The 18,854-nt window shown below is 37.7% G+C and overlaps 1 protein-coding gene across 3 annotated transcripts in view; it reads right to left on the bottom strand.

Annotated features, from left to right (window-relative positions):
• Positions 1-18,854, bottom strand: part of etv1 (ETS variant transcription factor 1) — an 88,323-nt gene that overhangs the window by 10,625 nt on the left and 58,844 nt on the right. For all 3 annotated transcript variants that reach the window (XM_039736334.1, XM_039736335.1, XM_039736336.1), the window contains 3 exons: positions 5,996-6,064; positions 3,252-3,320; positions 208-377 (listed from right to left, as the gene is read on the bottom strand). In XM_039736334.1, the coding sequence (XP_039592268.1) occupies positions 208-377; positions 3,252-3,320; positions 5,996-6,064 (308 nt within the window). The remainder of the gene's footprint in view (positions 1-207; positions 378-3,251; positions 3,321-5,995; positions 6,065-18,854) is intronic.

Below are 18,854 nucleotides of genomic sequence, written 5' to 3'. Positions count from 1 at the left end.
ATCCTTAGCCTCAGAGCCACCACTCCGCCCAACTTCACTATTAAGTAAAATTTTAGACTATCAGGAAAGTAATTCTTTACTTCTGAAGGTATGTTCAAAGGTGAACGTAGTGTTTTTATACCTATATACTGGATATTTTGTTTAAATAAAACCTTGCGTGGTTACCTTTTTAATATATTTGTGAAAAGTGATTTAAAACAGACTCACTTCTTCAGGCTCAATGAGTTTAAATTCCATTCCTCGACCAGTCCATGCTATAAAATGAGAGTTTGACGGATCATCCAAGAGTGCGACCAGAAATTGCCATAATTGGAGAGATCCTCGTCGTTGATATGTGGGGCCTTCTCTGTACATTCCAGGTTCCTGTTTAATGTCACCTTGTTTCAAAATGAAAAGAGTTTTTATTTGCATTGAGATGGCATTCCAATACATAGTGTAACTATAATTACAAAAAATTCTCTGAAGGAATAGCACTGTTTATTAAAATATACTACAACATACCAATATAGCACTATTTTAAAATACTTGTACATACATTTAACTGTAACTCCAAAATATGAAAAACTTCAAAAACATATTTTTTGGTGGGAAATGTCAACCAGTGCTAATGATAGCAGATGCAGTGTGTTAAAGTGGCCTCAAATGATAATCTGTTAAGATATCTATTGTCCATTTTACCACAGAACACCAAGTATGATACATATATATATTCCGTTATCAGAGGGGCTCCCTAAAGTAAACATACTGTTATGTTTTAGCTTAACACTTTATTATACCTCACATTATGTAAGTTACAGTTAAGCCGGATTTACAATTGACACTCAGAATGCTTACGTGCATGTGATATGGTTGTCACATGTTCCCAGTGCTCTTTTGATGCATCCCTTGAGCACATCATCAGAAACTATCGCAATATGTGCAAGAGTTGCAGTACCAGCAAAAGTTTGGGTGGTGATGTCAGCATTGTTGTTCACTAACAACATGGCTGAAACGCTTCAAGGAAGAGCTGATAGAGCAGGTTAGAAATTATCGTCATCTTTACAATGTGATGACCCCTCTCCATAGTGACAAACATGCGTGTCAGAACAGTTGGCATCAAATTGACAGCTCTTTGAAAGCAGATGTGGAAACGTGCAAGACGAAATGGAAATAAATTCGAGACAGATATGTCCGTACAAAGCAGAAAATGTCCGATAAAAGAAGTGGTAATTTGGCTGAAACTATGTTTTGTCACTGTTGCCATCTTTTTTCACCTTTGAAACAGCATTGGAATGCAAAGAAGTTTTACTGTTAATATCTTTCTTCTCTCAACTCACAACGCAGCAAAATGGGACGCTGTTTTCTCACCATGATGTCTCATGTATAGCAGCAGAGTCCTGAAGCGCACGTGTCACATCACGCCAAGTTTATACTGGGCCTTACTGCTGACAATCACACTGAGTATAATGTGAAAAACTGACTGTTGTGCAGAGCAGGCTGGGTCATCTGTGGACAGGACCACTACCGTAGTGAAAACTTGTGAGCCCCGCAATAGCTGAGGTGGGGACCCCTCCCAAAAACTAAAGTATTTACAATGGAACCCCGATTTAACATTTCTATATTTAGCATTTTCACACATTTTACATTTTTTATACAGTATGTTGTTGACCATAAACCATTCATTGTCTAAAGAAGTCTTTTAAGGTTATGTTTAACCTGCAGCTAAAAGTGACTGTATCCTGATTTTTGCCTTGTTTAATCTAATTTGTCATTATTGACCATTTAGATTATTTTGCAAATGATTCAGATCTGATATGTGCAGATGTCTATCCTGTACCTGCATCATATACACAAAATATATAAAACAATTTTGTCAGACGGATGCTGGTTGCTGCGCTACTTCACATTGTTTCAGTGTAGACTATCTATAAATTTGTAAGTTCATGATGGCAAGAGAAAGAAACAGGAAAAGAAAGATCAGAGTTGTTGGTTTGTACGTATTTATTACTACCAGTGCTTTGTACATAGAAACAAGTGGACTAAAGGACTGACAAGAGTGCAGTAGGACAGGAGTGGATGCAAAACAATTGTTACAAAAGCTCTGTAAATCTTTTCAGAAAAGGTTTGATTCCATATGGTTTTTTTTTGTTTTTGCTAGTCAGATGTCTCTAAAACATCAGATCTCACACGTGAGTGAAAAAATGGAGTGTGAGATTGTAGCTTATTTTTTTGTTTCAGATAAAACACAATTGGTTGTATATAATGGTTAACAACAGCGCACCTGCTATCAATATCAAGGAGACATTCATGAAAAGAATCAAATCAGGACACTTTTTATTTGATCATAATTATTAATCATAATAAAAACTCAAGTGAAAATATAAAAAAAACCCTAAACACAGAGAAACAAGACCTGTACTAAATGGCATTCTGAGAAATCACATTCAGTTTCCTGCATTTAACACTCCTTTTTTTGTCACCATTCCTTAGAAAAACACTACATGGGTGCTTTACTGTATTTCAAACTTGACTGCTTCTTCGCTGAAGTAAGTATTCAAACAAATGTTTTTTCAGGTATCAAATTAAATAAAACTGTACTCTGCCTGGGTAATTTGTTGCAATTTGGGGGAAATCTCCTTTGGACTTAAAACATTTTGCGAACCCACTGGGGTCATATGCCAATCCACTGGACAGGATACAGAATATATTTTATAAAATCCATCAGAATCGCATGTGATCATTGGTATTTTAAAAGCAGCATTGCCATCTTTAAGAATCCTGCACTTAAAAACTGGAGAGAAGAGAGGCATGCATCTCTTTTAAAAACAATTGCTAAAAATGTCATAAAAGGTTGAAGTATTTGGGTATCATTTTTACAACAAGTTAGCATACTGGAAAACATATTTCTTTGAAATGTGAAATATTTACTTTCAGTTCCAGTGACTTAGATTGCAGACATCAGATCCACTCCAATGTAGCAGAAGCGTTTTTCCATGCAGGATGGTGGGCCATATATGTAGGAAACCCACACAATAACTACACTGTACTGTATTCCCATATTCAAACTTATTCAAAACTCTACTGTTATATTTTTTTCTGAAATCTGAACAATTCACAATTCTAAAAAATATCTGTCTTCAAGGATATCAGATGATGGATTTGGAACCTGTAATTATGCAAGCATTCTCACACTGCTATCTCTTCTGTTATTAGCCATTGGTGTATAACTGGATTGTTCCAAACTATATCACTAATTACATTAAAACTCTTACCTTCAAATTTTTCAGGAACAACACAAGTATCATCATAAAAGTGTCTCGGTACTTTATCATACATACAGCCTGTATGAAAAATGAGAAATGAGGTGCAATATGTTAAAACAGGAAACAGTTGTAATTGTTATAATTACTTAGATCTGAGTCTTTAAATATTCAGTATATTTGTTTCAACAAAATTTTTAAAAAGATTATTGTTTTCTTGTAGTGGGATATTTTCCATATCCCAATAATTTTCTCTGTTCCAAATTATATAGACATGTTTGAATACGGTTATGTATCCATTATAACACAGCAAATATTAGCACTAATTAACAGTATTTTAGCAAAAAAAAAACAAAAAAAACAAGTGCATTGCTTATTTCGACCATACAACTGGATAACTGACATATTGATTATGTGACACGAGCAACATGAGTTTTTTCTATTGACGTTTTTCACATCATTTGTTGTTGTACAGAATTGGTCATTATAGTCTTATATCATAAATGCTTTTCTCTCCAATCTGCATGAAAACATGGGATTAAAGATATTTCTCAGCTAAATGGGGTAAGTAAAACATATTAAAAAATACCATTTTTTGGGGGGTATTCCTTTAAAACAGTCTGAAGCATTAACACAGCTAGGTACCAAAAGTTTGGCAAAGTAATGTTACATTGTCCAATGTGTTCACATAGCTGTTGTAATTTGCCTGGTGGTTGTCCCCTATTCTGAAACTTTATTTCACATCATCCAAAATATTTTATTGTGTATTTAGACCTATTGCATTTAGTGAAGTTCACCATATTACTCTAAAATTCAGTATCAAGTCCTTACACTCACTCCAGGAGTTCGTGGCCCTTGGAATGTGATGCAATGCCACACTCAAGTGCTGCACCTGCTTGGCAATAATGTTCAATTACCTTTGCAATCGAAACTTTGCTCTGGTAATATCAATAGGCAGAGAGAAGTCAAGCAAAATGACACCTTTTATTAGCTAACTAAGCAGATTACAATATGTTAGCTTTTGAAGAAACTGAGGCTCCTTCTTTTATTCACTAATAAAAGGTGTCAATTTGCTTGACTTCTCACTGCTTCCATCGTGGCTAACCTGGTAGAACACCTTACTACTATCAATAGCCGCAAAGATTTCCACAAAATATACTCTGTACCATTACACATCTACCGGCCTGCATTATTGATTCTAGGAATGAGGAATTCATAGATTTCTGAAATTTTCCTACATTCTGATCTTCAACTGGAATCAGGATTCATCACACCAGGGGATACCTATCCAGTACACCAGCCTTAAACCACTGCTACTGTCTTTGTTTTACAAGGACAAGAGTAAAGCTAGGATTAATCACTGATTACCATTCCTCATTGGTAAAGAAGGTTATCACTGTTGCACTAGGCTGTTAGCGGACAGCCTGTTTGTAAAGCACTGTCAGCTTTCATCAGTTCCTTTCTTCAACTTTACAAATTTGTCTATAGGGTTTCGTTTGCCTGTAGTATTTTTGATGGTGGTCCATTTTGAATTCAACTGTGACACTGTTCCAGTATGTCTAGTGCCTATTGGCTTACTACATTAAAATCCACTTAAACTTTTTTTAGTCTTGTCCATTCTCCTGATTTCCTTTCCTAGCCATTAGTACCTGTCAATCTGCTAAATGGTATTGTCTCTACATCTCATTCTGTCACTGATTAAGCAGTCAATTACACAGTCAGTGCAGATGTACCTATTAACATGGCCACTTACAGTACTTTATCTCAATCTAATTTTAGTTCATGCACAAGCGTTTTAACTGAAGAAAGCAAAAGAATTCCAAGCATGCCACACAATTGAGCACATCTTATCCTGAAATTATTAAGCCAGCTCTGCAATGAGGAAACTAAGAACTTTGAATTTACAATTCACTGTCAGATATTCTTCATTGCGTAGCTCCTACAGTAGCTAATATAAAATCACATACAATACCAATTACGGCTATCATTCAGTAAACGAGTTCCAATGTTTTAAATACGAATGTAAAGTAAACAAAGGGGTTTTCTTTTGTTCCTCCAGTTGTGTATCTCCAACACTGTATGTTTATATTTTAAAAAAAGCTATGAAACTATGATCTGTGCATTTCAAATCTACAGTGTAAACACTTTTAGACTCCTTATGTAATTTAATTCTTATTTTTGTGATTTTCTCCTTGTTCTGCAGGTGCACTACTTAGGGTGGTTGAAAGTGCCATTAAAATGCAGCATTGTATAGCTATTTAAATAAAACGTGTCTTTGTTTTTTAATTTGTTAAAGTTAATAAAGTCAGTCAGTGGTTTATTCTTAATGGCATTAGGTCAACTAAAAATATTTTGCCGTGCATTTCTTAAATTTTTACAACTTTATTATAAAAATTACACACACAGTAAAATCACCAGAATTAAATGATGACTTTAAGCATATATATGAGTTCACTCTCTCCATATTTTAGTGTTACATTAACGCTATAAGAGTTAGTTAATATTAGTGATTTTGCTATACACTATGATGAACAAATGCAACATTATTTCATTATGTACACTATGTTGGTTCATAAATAAACATAAAGTCAGTACTTTTATGCAGTTTGGTGTTAAATGTGCCTTGATGACAATTAGAACACATTGGTCCAAAGGAAATGACTTAATTATTTTCATGATAAATAATAACGATGTCCTTCATGGACATCTTATACATTTGTAAATTATTATTTGGACACAAATACTTCATTATTTACCTTCGGTCCTATTGGAATGAGGCAAAAAACCTTCCTGCCTCATGTAGATGGAATGACAACTTGGTACTTCTATTGAAAAACAAAATATAACAAGGAATTACAATCCACACAAATGGTAGGAAATCATTTCAAGTGGTTATATGAAAATACATTAAAAGAGCATAAAATGCATGCAATACTCAAATTTATTTATGAGGCATCGGCAAACATGAATTGTAATGTACAGATATAAAAAAATGCAGTGCAGCTCAGTCAACTATGCTTTTCATTTAAATACCTTTTATAGTGTTTAGAAGTTTATTCTGCATGCTATCTTGTGTACCATATGACCCAATTATAATATCATTGAACAGAAATTTAATTTAGACACAAATATTATACTGATTATGTTAATCCCTATGATTCACTAGATAAAAAGGTGCACATGGCCTCCAGGCTACCTATTTAATCATAGAAACTCTCCATGTGTTACCATGATTAGTTTAAATGGACTGAAATTACAATTTGGCACACTCCAGATCCTTTGGAAGTTACAGTTAAATGAAGTATCCTCCTCTGAATATGTTCAGTTAATGTGTTTCTAAAGACTTTCCCTTGAGAACAAATTATATATTCTTCTTTGAAACACCAGCACTCTTTCTCTTTGGAATTTTTATAGAGTCAAATAAATTTTTCATTTCAGAATATTTAAAAGGCTTTTTGGAAAATGCAGAGTGTCAAAACATTTTCAGAAAAGCAAGTAAAGCACAATTGCAAGGAAATTGTTTATACAAATGATTATTCTGGAAAATATAATGAATTGCACAATGGTGATAGACTCAAACCTTTCAGAGGACAACTGGACATATAAAGTTAGCTCTTGAGATGGTTAACATAATGCACCAGTCAGACATGTTCTATAATGCCAATATGCATTATAGAAAATATATAATTCAATTTAGCACATACAGTATGTCTATACTGTGCACCCAAATTACCACCTAATTATTTCTATTTGTCTAACTGCACTTTTGAGAAAAGTTTTCCATGCTCTGCAGATATTTTCATAGTGCAAATCATCATGCTTTTAAGATTTTTTTTTTTTTATGTGTTTGGTCCTTACAATTGGGTGTCAGATATGCCTGGTATCCTGCCAAAGAGACAAAACAAATACACAAGGGTGGCTCATAGTCCCATAAAAATGCACTCTGTGGGCCACTTAGGCAAGAAAGGTCATCTTATACCAATCTAAGATTCAAGAGAGTACAAAGAGAGGGCAAATGCAATATCTTAAAGTTTTCCCATTTGAAAGAATGGTGGTCTCCAGTACCTCGGTGATGAGGATGTCTGGACGTTAGGTAAACCTGTTCAAAGTTTATATGTTTACCTTAAGAATCTTCTTATATAATATGCTACCGTTGCTGTCCATTTGTCTGTCCAGGATTTTAAATCACCTGTAGCTTGCAAATCGTTTGACCTATTGACCTGAAATTTGGTACACATATACTACGTGACATCTACCATCCGCTTTCGGGGTAATGATTGACCTTCGAGGTTATTCCTCCTTTTATTTTATCTTATTGTAGAATCAACTCTCGGCAGCAGCCAGTAGAGCAGTCGTGCGGTGCATGCGTAAGGGCGCCGTTCTCATTCCTACCACCTTCGCCATCACCTTCCCTACCTCTTCATATCTTAAATCATTCTTGAGGCAGATTTAAGACTTAAGTGCCAACTTAACTTAAAAATTAAGGAAAACGATAAGTTTTATCTTTTAGAAAGATAAGTAATTGCAACACAAACACTGACTTAATCGGTTTTAATGCAAAAAGATGCCAACGAAAGAAGAGAAGAAGTGGGCCGCTAGGGTGGAGAAAAGAAGAGCTGCTCAGGAAGCAAAAACCTGTAGCAGTGTCTATTACCTAGTCTTAAAAATAGTTCACCATAATGTGGAAAAGGCAATACATTCAAGACTGAGTGTGAATGGCAAGAAAAAAAAACTGCTTGAGAAATATGGAAAAGGAGAAAAGCATATAGAAAAGCACATTTACTTATTTAGCTGACACCTTTATGCAAGGCAGCTTATAACATTTGTTAAACAATTGGTTATTTTTCCAAATGGGACATAGGCAGGTGAAATGGTTTGCTCATGGTCACATAGCATCAGTTAGTGGGATTAAAACCCACAAACTCAGGGTTTGAAGTCCAGCACATTAACCACAATGACACGCTGCCTGCCTATGTGTGTGTCATTAACTCTAAACTGACCAGACATGACTAAGTGTGATTATGCATGTGTAACTGAGTGTGTGTGTGTGTGTAAGTTTGCACTGCATTGGATTGACGCCTTATCCACTGCTGGATCATGCCTTATGCCTATAGGCTCCTCTCTCTGCACAACCCTAAAACTGGATTAAGCAGGTTCTGAAAATGGATGGATTGACTGATTTACAGTATGTGTTCAGTAAACTGAAGGACACAAAATACTTAGGGAAATCAGTATTTGGTGTTCTTCGCATTATTTCAAAGAATACAAATGTTAATCTTGAGTAATTCACACTCAGCAGTCTACACTGACCATAACTAACATTTAAGTGTTATCAGTAAAAGAATCAATCAAATACACTGTCCACATGAACATGAACGTTGTATTTATTTATTCTAAAAAGACGCTAAGATAGAAGTCAAGTTTGATCTAAAATGCTACATTGACAGAGCTCAACCAAATAAAACTGGATTTAGAAAATATTAAACTTTATGTTAATATGTTTTAATCAAGTCTACACAATGTTTCTTCAAACTCTAGGAAAAAGGTCTTGTCTAATCAATATATGCTTTCACATATGACTCTTTTTTTAATGTTTACTATGTGTCTGTTTTTAGCATTACAATCCAGAATGTCCCCTAATGTAATGTTCAATGCAAATGGTTCATGGAAAATGGTTTAGGGACAGAGGTTTGCTGCTAGTAATATATTTTTCCAAGATGATCTCCTGTTTCACTGGAAAAGCCTGTGGCTATTATAATAGGTCACATTCTAATCAAATTTTAGAAACATTTCCAAAGTGATTATTCAATAAAATGACTAACACACTTAATAAGGAACCATAAACATAGCTCTGAAGTTCATCAAAGTAATGACTGGCCCAAGGAAATTGTCGTTAATTACATTTGTTACTGCCTACATTCCTATCCAATATAATAAAAAGCAAACAAATCGGGTTTTAACATTTGCAGTAATAAGTTATGCTAAATGTTCACTTTTGGTTCCAGACATATGTTAAAAAAGGCCATTCAGGTTTACTTCAAAGCAAAAACATAACCCAAATTGCTGTGCTTTTTTTTAACCACATTGCACTCAAGTGCTGTAGTTGCATATAAAGAAAACCATTAAAATGAAGGAAATGTGATATGTGTGACTTTTAATTACCTGTAAGAGTAAACCTTTCAAAATACATTGATACTGCTAACCTTTTCTTTTTTTTTTTAACAAAAGCAGTTCATTAAACCATCAAGCAAAAATGTACTTTTATGACATTGATGTTTAAGCCAGGCAAACAGAGAGCAGCGGAAATGTTCATTTATATTAGTTCTACTGAAATACCGCAGGATTTTCTTTGAAATTTCAAGCTTGACATATGGACCCATGCCACCCTTCTACTGCAATGCAAATTATAATTTTTCATGACTTAGAAGAAAATAACCTTAAAAGAAATGGACTATGTCAAAGCCTGCTTTGTGTAAATCCTTGAGAATCTTGGAAAAGTAACTAGACTCATAGAATTTGATGTGTAAAAAGCAGCATTCAAATGGAATTTGGAGTGAATCCCTCTCTTCCTCTGTATCTCGTGAATGGACTATGGCATTCATTTACACACAAGCACACACAGGAAGGGGGTTTGTGTTACATGAAGCAGGGCTGTGAAAACTGAGCACTCTATCAAAATAATCTGACAAGGATGCAGCTGTGAAAGGGCTCAATTCCACACCAACTGGGAATTCTCATACTCTCTCGGCCTCCATTTTATGAATGAAAAGCACAAAGCGGCTGGAGTTTCATTCATGCCTCGGCTTAGTTTACAAGCATAGGCCTCACAGGACTAATTACTCCTTAGCAGAGGTGATGTAGCTGGATTGAACAGCTTTCCTTTACAAGATTATAGAAGTGACCTTTGTACATTAGGCCTAGTGGTTGTAAATTTGCATCACGGTACAGAAAATAATTCAATTAAATATGTGAAGATTTTTTTTTTTTTATGGAGTAATTTATTTTAAGTTCCATTCTAAATATATGTCAAAATATAATTGTATGCTTGCATATGGTAAATCACCAATAATCATCAATAATATTTACCTTAAGTAATGCATAGAAACTACAGATTTCACCTTAAATATATTTTTCTACTATGATCAGAAAATAACCAAAATCTTCCCTTAGCCCTGGACTAGATACAGTTTACAAGGCACATGTACAACCAAACTCACTCATGCTAGGCCAATTCAGTATTGATATGAATGGCATATTAGACTTACAAACTGAATATTTGCCATGTAACTGAAGCATATTCAAAATAAACTCGCTACTTGACATATCATTGATACATATGCCATATAAGTAAGACACTTGCCTTATAAGTTTGATATTCTTCACAAGAAAACCACACATATTTGAAAAAAGATCCCACGATTCTTGATTTTTATGATTACTTTGGTTGATATCATCATGGTGCCACTTTGAGTGTACGCGATCATGTCCGCTACTGTATCTATATAATAAAAGCCCAGCGCGGTGTCCGTGTCCAGGTCCGCGTTCCTTTTGTCTGTATAGCCGCCCCGTAGAAAAGCCCCAGTCCGTCTTCTCTCAGAATTCCTGCTTACCCCCTTCCGTTCTTTCCCCTTTGCCTTTATTTTTTTTTCTGTTCCCGAAAATCTTTTCAAAACAAAAGTAAAGAAATAGACAGAGCGTCACATTAACGTCTTCCCTCTGCCAATCAATAAAATGAAATAAAAAATCACGAAAGAAACAGAAACCACAACCTACCCTTACAGCGTCCACCGCGCTTCTGGCGTTAAAGCCAAACATGTGGTGTATGCAGGTTATGAGGTGTGACGCTAATTAATGCCCGTACTACAACAGATTATATTGTTCATATACTATTAACTATTTACAGGGATCAACTCTTTTGGGGAAGTTCATAACAAAAAAAAAAATGTAATTATAAATAACATGTGCACTTGAGTATTTCGAGCCCCGCGTCTGAGTCGGATGGTTCCCCTGGTTACCAATTCGTGTGTTTCACTATGCCCACTATGCCTTTCCGTCTTCAGCTACCCATGTGCACTTGTACGGAGAAGACCTTACAGAACAATGCTGAAACGAAACGCAACTAAACCTGCTGCTGCGAGAGAGGACACATTACAGCATGATCACGAAGCAAAGAGACAGCGTAGCGCGTGCCAAGTTGCTAGTTGTTTAATACAATGATACCTGTTGCCAGTCACATGATGGGTATTTAAGATGGCTGCATGGTTTTACAAAATCCTTGTTTTGATTTTCTACATAAAATATAAACGTATGTGCAGAGATTTTTCTTCCTCTGGTTAATCAATCTGTAGCTTTATTTTTAAATTTGAAGTGTGACACACATTTTCCTGATTCAGATTACTGGTATTTTTTGTCTTTTTTGGTTCTTTGACTTTTTACTTACTGATTGACTTAATTTTCTGCCATTTACTAGTTGTGATTTCCATCTTCTGGTCATAACTTGACTTTTTGACACCTTTTCTGCCTCTTACAATCAGGGGCGTTGTTAGGATTTGCAGATATCAGGTTCTTAGCAACCCTTTGTTGTTATCAATTATCATACATGTAAGTTAGATCAAAGATCGTACCCCGTGAGGTTTAGGATTGTCTATCCAATACATAAAATTTGACAGTGGGTGGGATAGATTCCTCTTGGGGTTTAGCGAACGGTGTTATGTAAAAGTGTGTTAAATCAAAGAGTGGGGTAATCAGGCAGATCAGGGTCTGGGTGCCTGAAGTCTCCACCTCACTACGCCTATTTGAACAATATTTTTACAAAGCATGGCATTTTTAAATTTGCCATCAAATTTGACAGAACAATTGAAAGTACAAAAAAAGTGCATCATTTTATTAATGGCACTCCATACATCCCTGCATACTATTACAACCATAATCAATATTTTAAATTTTTAGAAACTCAAACAACAAAAGATTATACCTTTGATTAACCATAAGTAAAAAATTAACATTTTAAAACTTTTAAATATGAATTCTGAAAAGGGCTGGGAGTATTTGTTACACTATAATAATCCTCATGAGAAAATCACCTTTTTACATGACCTTTGCAGGTCAAAGCACAGGGTCAGTACTGCCTCATAGATCCACAAACACCAGCCCAGGAACTGTCTGTTCAAACTTTCTATGTTCTCACTGTGTTGGTGTGGGTTCCTTACGTATACTCCATTTTATTTGCAAACATTGTAAAGATATCCATTCTAGGGTGACTGGAAACTGTCCCAATGTGACCAGAGCTTGAGTGTGTCAGTGAGTGCGCCCAGTGATGGACTGATGACAAAATGCAGGTTTGGTTCCTGAGTTGTGTTTAATTCAACAATAATGGGTGTTAGCCCTGTGCCCCAAGACCCTGCATGGAAATAATTAGGTTGGAAAAATGAGTGAACCATCAAATATATACAGTATGTTATATAGATCATTTGGATTATAATTATATACTGTATATATATATATTGTGGTCGACGCCCAGGAGGACCAGAGGAGGGCTTGTGCCTCCTCCAGACCGCGAGGGGGAGTCCGTCCTGGTTATGTTGGGGGCCTCGGGTACGGGGCTTGGAAGCCCAGCCCTGTAGGGACCCGTGGCCACCGCCAGGCGGCGCCCCGATGCCGAAATATCCCGTGTGGTCCCCTGTCGGGGCTGGAGCCCGGCTGGGACGCCCAGGAGGACCAGAGGAGGGCTTGTGCTTCCTCCAGACCGCAAGGGGGCGATCGCCCTGGTTGTATTGGGGGCCACGGGTACAGGGCTTGGAAGCCCAACCCTGTAGGGGCCCGTGGCCACCGCCAGGCGGCGCCCAGGTGCCTGAGGAACCCTGGAGCCCAGCACTTCCGCCACACCAGGAAGTGCTGGGGGGAAGACGACAGGGGACACCCGGACGGCTTCTGGAGTGCGCAGCGGCACTTCCGCCACACTGGGGTGTGGCCAGGACTGATTGCCGGGAAGCAGCTGGAGCCCATCCGGGTTCCCATTTAAGGGGCCGTCTCCCACCAGTCAGCAGTGGATGTCGGGTGGAAGAGGACAGAGCTGGAGAGAGGACGGGAGGCGGCCAGGAGAAAGACAGTGGAACTGTGAGGACTGTGCTTTGGGGAATCGGTGCTGGAGGCACTGTAATTGAAAATGCACGTAATTATTGTAAATATTAGTGAAAATAAACAGTGTGTGGTGTAACTTATGATGTCCGTCTGTCTGTGTCCGGGTCCGAGTTCACAATATATATATATATATATATATATATATATATATATATATATATTGTGAGCTGGAGGGCTGATCGCACCCCAAATAGAGACAGACGCCCCTGGGAAAACCACAAACCCTGAAACACTGACTACACATTGCTCCTTATCCTTGCACTATAACGCGCAATACAAGCCTCGCGCGGTACTCCGCCGACTTATAAGCCTTGCGCAGCGCCTGTCAGTTTGGAAATTGATTGTTTGCTTTTATCTCTCTCTGCTCCTAGCGGAACTGTTATATCTGACTTGTCATGGAGCACGTTTAAGCTCATGTGTTTGCGGTGTCTGAATAAAAATCCTTCTTTTTTTCTACGACCTTCTGTGTCTCTGTGCAAATCTGTGACCCAAGCGTGACAAGATATATACTGTCAGGGATGCCAGGGGCAACGACCCAGCCTGGACGCCGTGAGGGACCGGATGTGGGTCTGCGCCCACCCTGGATCACGTGGGGGCCGCCTTCCTGGTTGCTTTGGGGGCCACGGGTTAAGGGCATGGAAACTCCACCCTGCAGGGGCCCGTGTTCACCGCCAGGAGGCGCCCCAATGCCTTGGGGACCTGTTCCCTCAGCACTTCCGCCACACCAGGAAGTGCTGGGGGGAAGATTTAGAAGGGCACCCGGAGAGCTGCCGGGAGAACAGCCAGCACTTCCGCCACGCTGGGGCGTGGCCAACGAGGGAATGCCGGGAGCCAACTGGAGCTCGTCTGGGAGAGGATAAAAGGGGCCGTCTCCCTTCATTCAAAGCTAGAGTCGGGTGGAAGAGGACAAGGCACGAGAGAGGTGTGGAGGTGACCCAAGAAGAAGGCATTTGTGGCCAGGACTGTGTTTGTGCACATTGGACTGGGTCTGAGTGACCATTATTTGTGTAAATAGTTGTAAATAAAATACGTGTGGTGGTGAGTAACAACATGTCCGCCTGTCTGTGTCGGGGTTGGCTCCACTATATATATATATATATATAGGGTGGTCCAGATCTAATTGTGCAGATCCAGATCGTCTGAATGACTGACTATGAGGGGACGATTCCAGTTCAGTTCAAAGACGATTCTGCATGTCGTCAGTTCGCACACTTCTCAATGGTCCAGGATTTTTCGGGTGATTTTCTATGTAATAAACTTAATAAGTTAAAGTGTAATGAAAATTGCATAATTAGATCTGGACCACCCTATGTATACAGCATAATGGTGCAGTGATTAGCGTCCTGGCTTTAAATCACATACCCAGTTTTCACATTCTCCAGGTTGTCTGCTTGGAATTTCCTCTTGGTATTCCAGCTTACCTCTCACATCCCTAAAGTTGGGCAGGTTAGGTTAAGTGGCAATTACAAATTGGACCAGTGTGGGTGTGAATGGGGCCCTTGGATTGGTCCTGAAATGGATTTGAGAATGTTATATTAAATTAATCCTCATTAACACACAACAAGGGTGTCTACCTTAGCTACTTTCAATTTCAGGTTCTGGGTTAACTGATGAGCTCTGGTAAAGTTGCGGAGAAGCTTAATTTAATTTTCATGTGTCCATGATACTATTTTATGTTGTTTGTCACAGCTTCAGGAAAGAGATAATAAGGAGAGCAAAAAGTAAGGCATTATGTAAAAATAATTGAACCAGGATGGGATGGCTCTCTACTGTCAAGCCTGAATTTTTAGCTCCCACAAAGCTTAGCATTCAGTTTGGTACAGCTGTCTCCTACTCACTTGCAGAGAGCAGCAATTTCTTTTCTAAGAGAAAATTATTAACTTGGGAGGCATGAAGACACAGTAGTAGTTCTACTGCTTCACAGTAAGGAGACCAGGGTTCCCACCCCAGATGGAGTTTGCATATTCTCTCCTTGTCCCAGTGGGTGCTCTGGTTTCCTCCCACACTCCAAGGAAATACAGGTTAGGTGAACTGGCATGTCTTATTGGGCCTGTGTGTATGTGTGTGTGTCTGTGGTCTTCCTGTGATGGACTGGTGTATGTCCAGGTGCTGTTTCTGCCTTGCTCCCGATGATTGCTGGGATAGGCTCCAGCTGCCTTACAGCCTAGCCCTGGATCAGGCGCTTAAGAAAATGCATGAACTCTGACATGCTGAGTTTAATCTTGATTGCATCACAGTTTACAATAAATCATTCAAGAGCATAATGGAGTTATTTACTTGAAGCAAAATGAAAGTATCCTCTACAAACAGGACAGAAACCACCATCAAGTCACTAAATTGGACATACCTGCAACCTGAGCTTTAACAGTACAATTAAATATTAAAATATATTACAAATGATGTCAAGATCTGGAGACCCTCAGTGCTGTTTTGTTCTAGAAATGTTATTAATTAGTGACCAGTTACTGCCACTAAATTAATTCAACTTTAATTAACCTGCTTTTTATGTATCATAATCCTTAATTGTTCCTTTTGATTGTTGACCAGCAATTAAACAATAATGAGATGCCACCTTGATTCCATTTGCACCTATGGGTCATCATATAATATCAGTTTCAATACAATGCTTAAAAAATACTCATCTGCACTCCTCCTCAAAACATAACAGAACAAAGAACAGAAAAAAAATAAAATGTACAGTTTTTGAAATGTTTGGTGTGATGGGATGATAGCACTAACAAGCCTTAGAATTAAATAACTGGTTACATTAGCAGCTACTAATTAAGAAATTGGTTGGAGAGAAAATGGTGTCCCACCAGATACTGAGTTTGAGAGCCTGAGTTATCTGGCTCACTTTGCACCACACTATTTTCTGTGTGCTGGTTAAGGAAAAAAGAAACAATTAAGGATTTTGAATCTTAAAAAGGCAAAAGGTTAAAGTATTATGTTGAACTGGGTCCTAGTTAAAAATATGGCCAGAATGAAACAATGCAACCACTATGATCTTAAAGGAACTGGGTTTTAAAAAAATGATGTGAAAAAATCTTACAAAAAATATTGTTAAGTCTTTCTTGCTTAAAGTATTGAAAATGCAATTTCAGACAATCACTGAATCCATTATATGAAATGCAATTTTAACCAATCATTGAATCCATTAGAGTCAGAACAGCTTTTCACCAAGAAATTGTATTCAAGTCACAGACAAAGGCAAATGGAGAATGCAAGAATTCAGGCTTCCCTTCTGATTCTTTATTCTGTAAAATGTTAAGAAACAACTGTACACAACTGTTTTTGTAGCGAATATATTGAAGTTTCACATGAAGCACTGACCTATTTTCTTTTGTTTTATCTGAAGAACCCATTGAAGGAGTTGAGCGCAAAAGTGCAAAATCTGCATTGCTTTTGAAAATTTGTGTCTCTCTTTATTTATATGCTGCATTAAAAGTTAACTCCTTCAAGACAGTCTATCTTCCTCAACTTTGCAGTTTAAATGAAGCTTGCTGGAGGTTATTAAAACCTGGTTCCTATGGCTCTTCTACTCTAGGTGGTTTGACCTTGGCCAACTGGCCAATGTTCTGTACTTCCTTGGAAAAATAGTAGATGCAGCAGGCTGTGCTGTCAACTTATATACAACACTTACATCTAAGTTAACAAATAAAATTAGTAACTTTAAATTGAATTGGTTTCATTAAACTTCTTATAGCTATAATCAAGTGAAGCTATTCATTTATCCCATTCTATTAATACATTTGATATTAAAACACATAAATAGTATTAGTGATGAAGAATACATTAAATAAAGCAGTTACTGAATCAGGTTTGAAACAAAAATACATTTTTAGAACATTTCTGTTAAACTCATAAATAGGTAATGGGGTCTCATTTATAAAACTTTGTGTGGATTAGGAAGTATGTGTATGCCAAAATACAGGAAAAATGTATATGTTAAAATAAAGTTATAAAACCTGGCATATGCACATTTCTATGCAACTTACCTTTATAAAGGACAGTCATCTTGGTTCCCACTCTGTATGGACTATGCCAATCACCTTCATACACATGCAATCATGATGCCTCAGAGTTTCATTAGCTGGTGGAGCAGCCTTCTACCTGGCGCACCAAGACACAGGCCAAATGCATTTGAGGAGTCCTATGTTGCACTCAACAACTGAGTAGGCAAGAACGTCAGGTATTATCACCTGGCACATGTAATGGCATGAATGTTATTACAATGTAAAGATACACAGAGGGATCAACCAGTCACCTTACCAAAAAGACAGCCTTCACGTACAGCACCAACAACAAGTAATCTGCCAAAGCTACTTTGTCTCAAAATAAATAAATTATGGGTTGACCCAGGTCACTGAACAAAGTCTGACAGACTTTTCCTGGCATGACAAATGACTTGTGTGTTAATGGAATGTCACAGCTTATGGTTAACAAAGAAGCTTCATTCCTGATAGATGTGCTTATTTCAAAAACCATGTAGTTAATTGCTCTGATTATGTTAGGCAAACTGGACACTGCTGTAAACATTTTCTTTTTATGTTGGCAATTTTTTATGTCAGAAAAAACATGTTATGTTTTATGTATGTACACCTAAACCATACAGAAACTGTAAACCCTTAGTTGGTTTATGACTTCCAGCACATTGAACATGATGGCGCTGAAACTTGGCTGAGATATTCCTGACCCTTTCCCTGAGAAGTGACAACAGGCAGCCTAAATAACCAGCAGCACTGACACTCTTAAAAGGGAACTAAAATACAGACTGTACATCATAATCATCATGTTTAAGGTGCAATATGTTTGACACATCAAGGTACATTACAATAACGGTTTGGTGATATGTATTATTATGCGTGTAATTTGTCATTTTGTTTATTTAGCTGCATTTACCTACATGATCAAGGGTGTCATCTTTTCCCGATTTCTCCAAATGTTGCATACATATGGGTTACAGTTGCTGTTTTAGTCATAAACGTGCACACTGGAGGCAGCCTAAGGACTCTGGTGATGGTGATAACCCGCCGAACCAAGGAGTGGCACTGTTGGCTAATGCCTTCACTCTTCCTCTTTCCGCAGAACAAAAGCCTGACAGCAATTCCACCACTGAAATTACTTCCACTGTCCATCCTCCTGGAACCCACTCCTCCTGCCAGGATCATTTAAAACCACTGCTACCACCATTTCTGTTCTGAACTTGCATCTGGATAGACATCCTGTCATCATTCCTGAGAACTGTCATCTTTTTTTCTATACAATTGCACAGAGTCAATGGGTGGTGCCCCTGACTCTTTTTCATTGTTTGTCTTTCATTATACCGTAAATATATGCACATTCTCCTGTCAAGTTTTCTTATATAAATCCTGACTTTTGCGTGGAGAGTGTGTATGTACGTTTCAGGTATCCTCGCAAGTTTTATAAATCTGACCCCATGTTACTGCATGCCAACAAAGACTTCACATGCATATA

Source organism: Polypterus senegalus, chromosome 15, assembly GCF_016835505.1.
Source record: "Polypterus senegalus isolate Bchr_013 chromosome 15, ASM1683550v1, whole genome shotgun sequence".
NCBI classification, from domain to species: domain Eukaryota; kingdom Metazoa; phylum Chordata; class Cladistia; order Polypteriformes; family Polypteridae; genus Polypterus; species Polypterus senegalus.
This window is presented reverse-complemented; position numbering and strand designations above follow the sequence as displayed.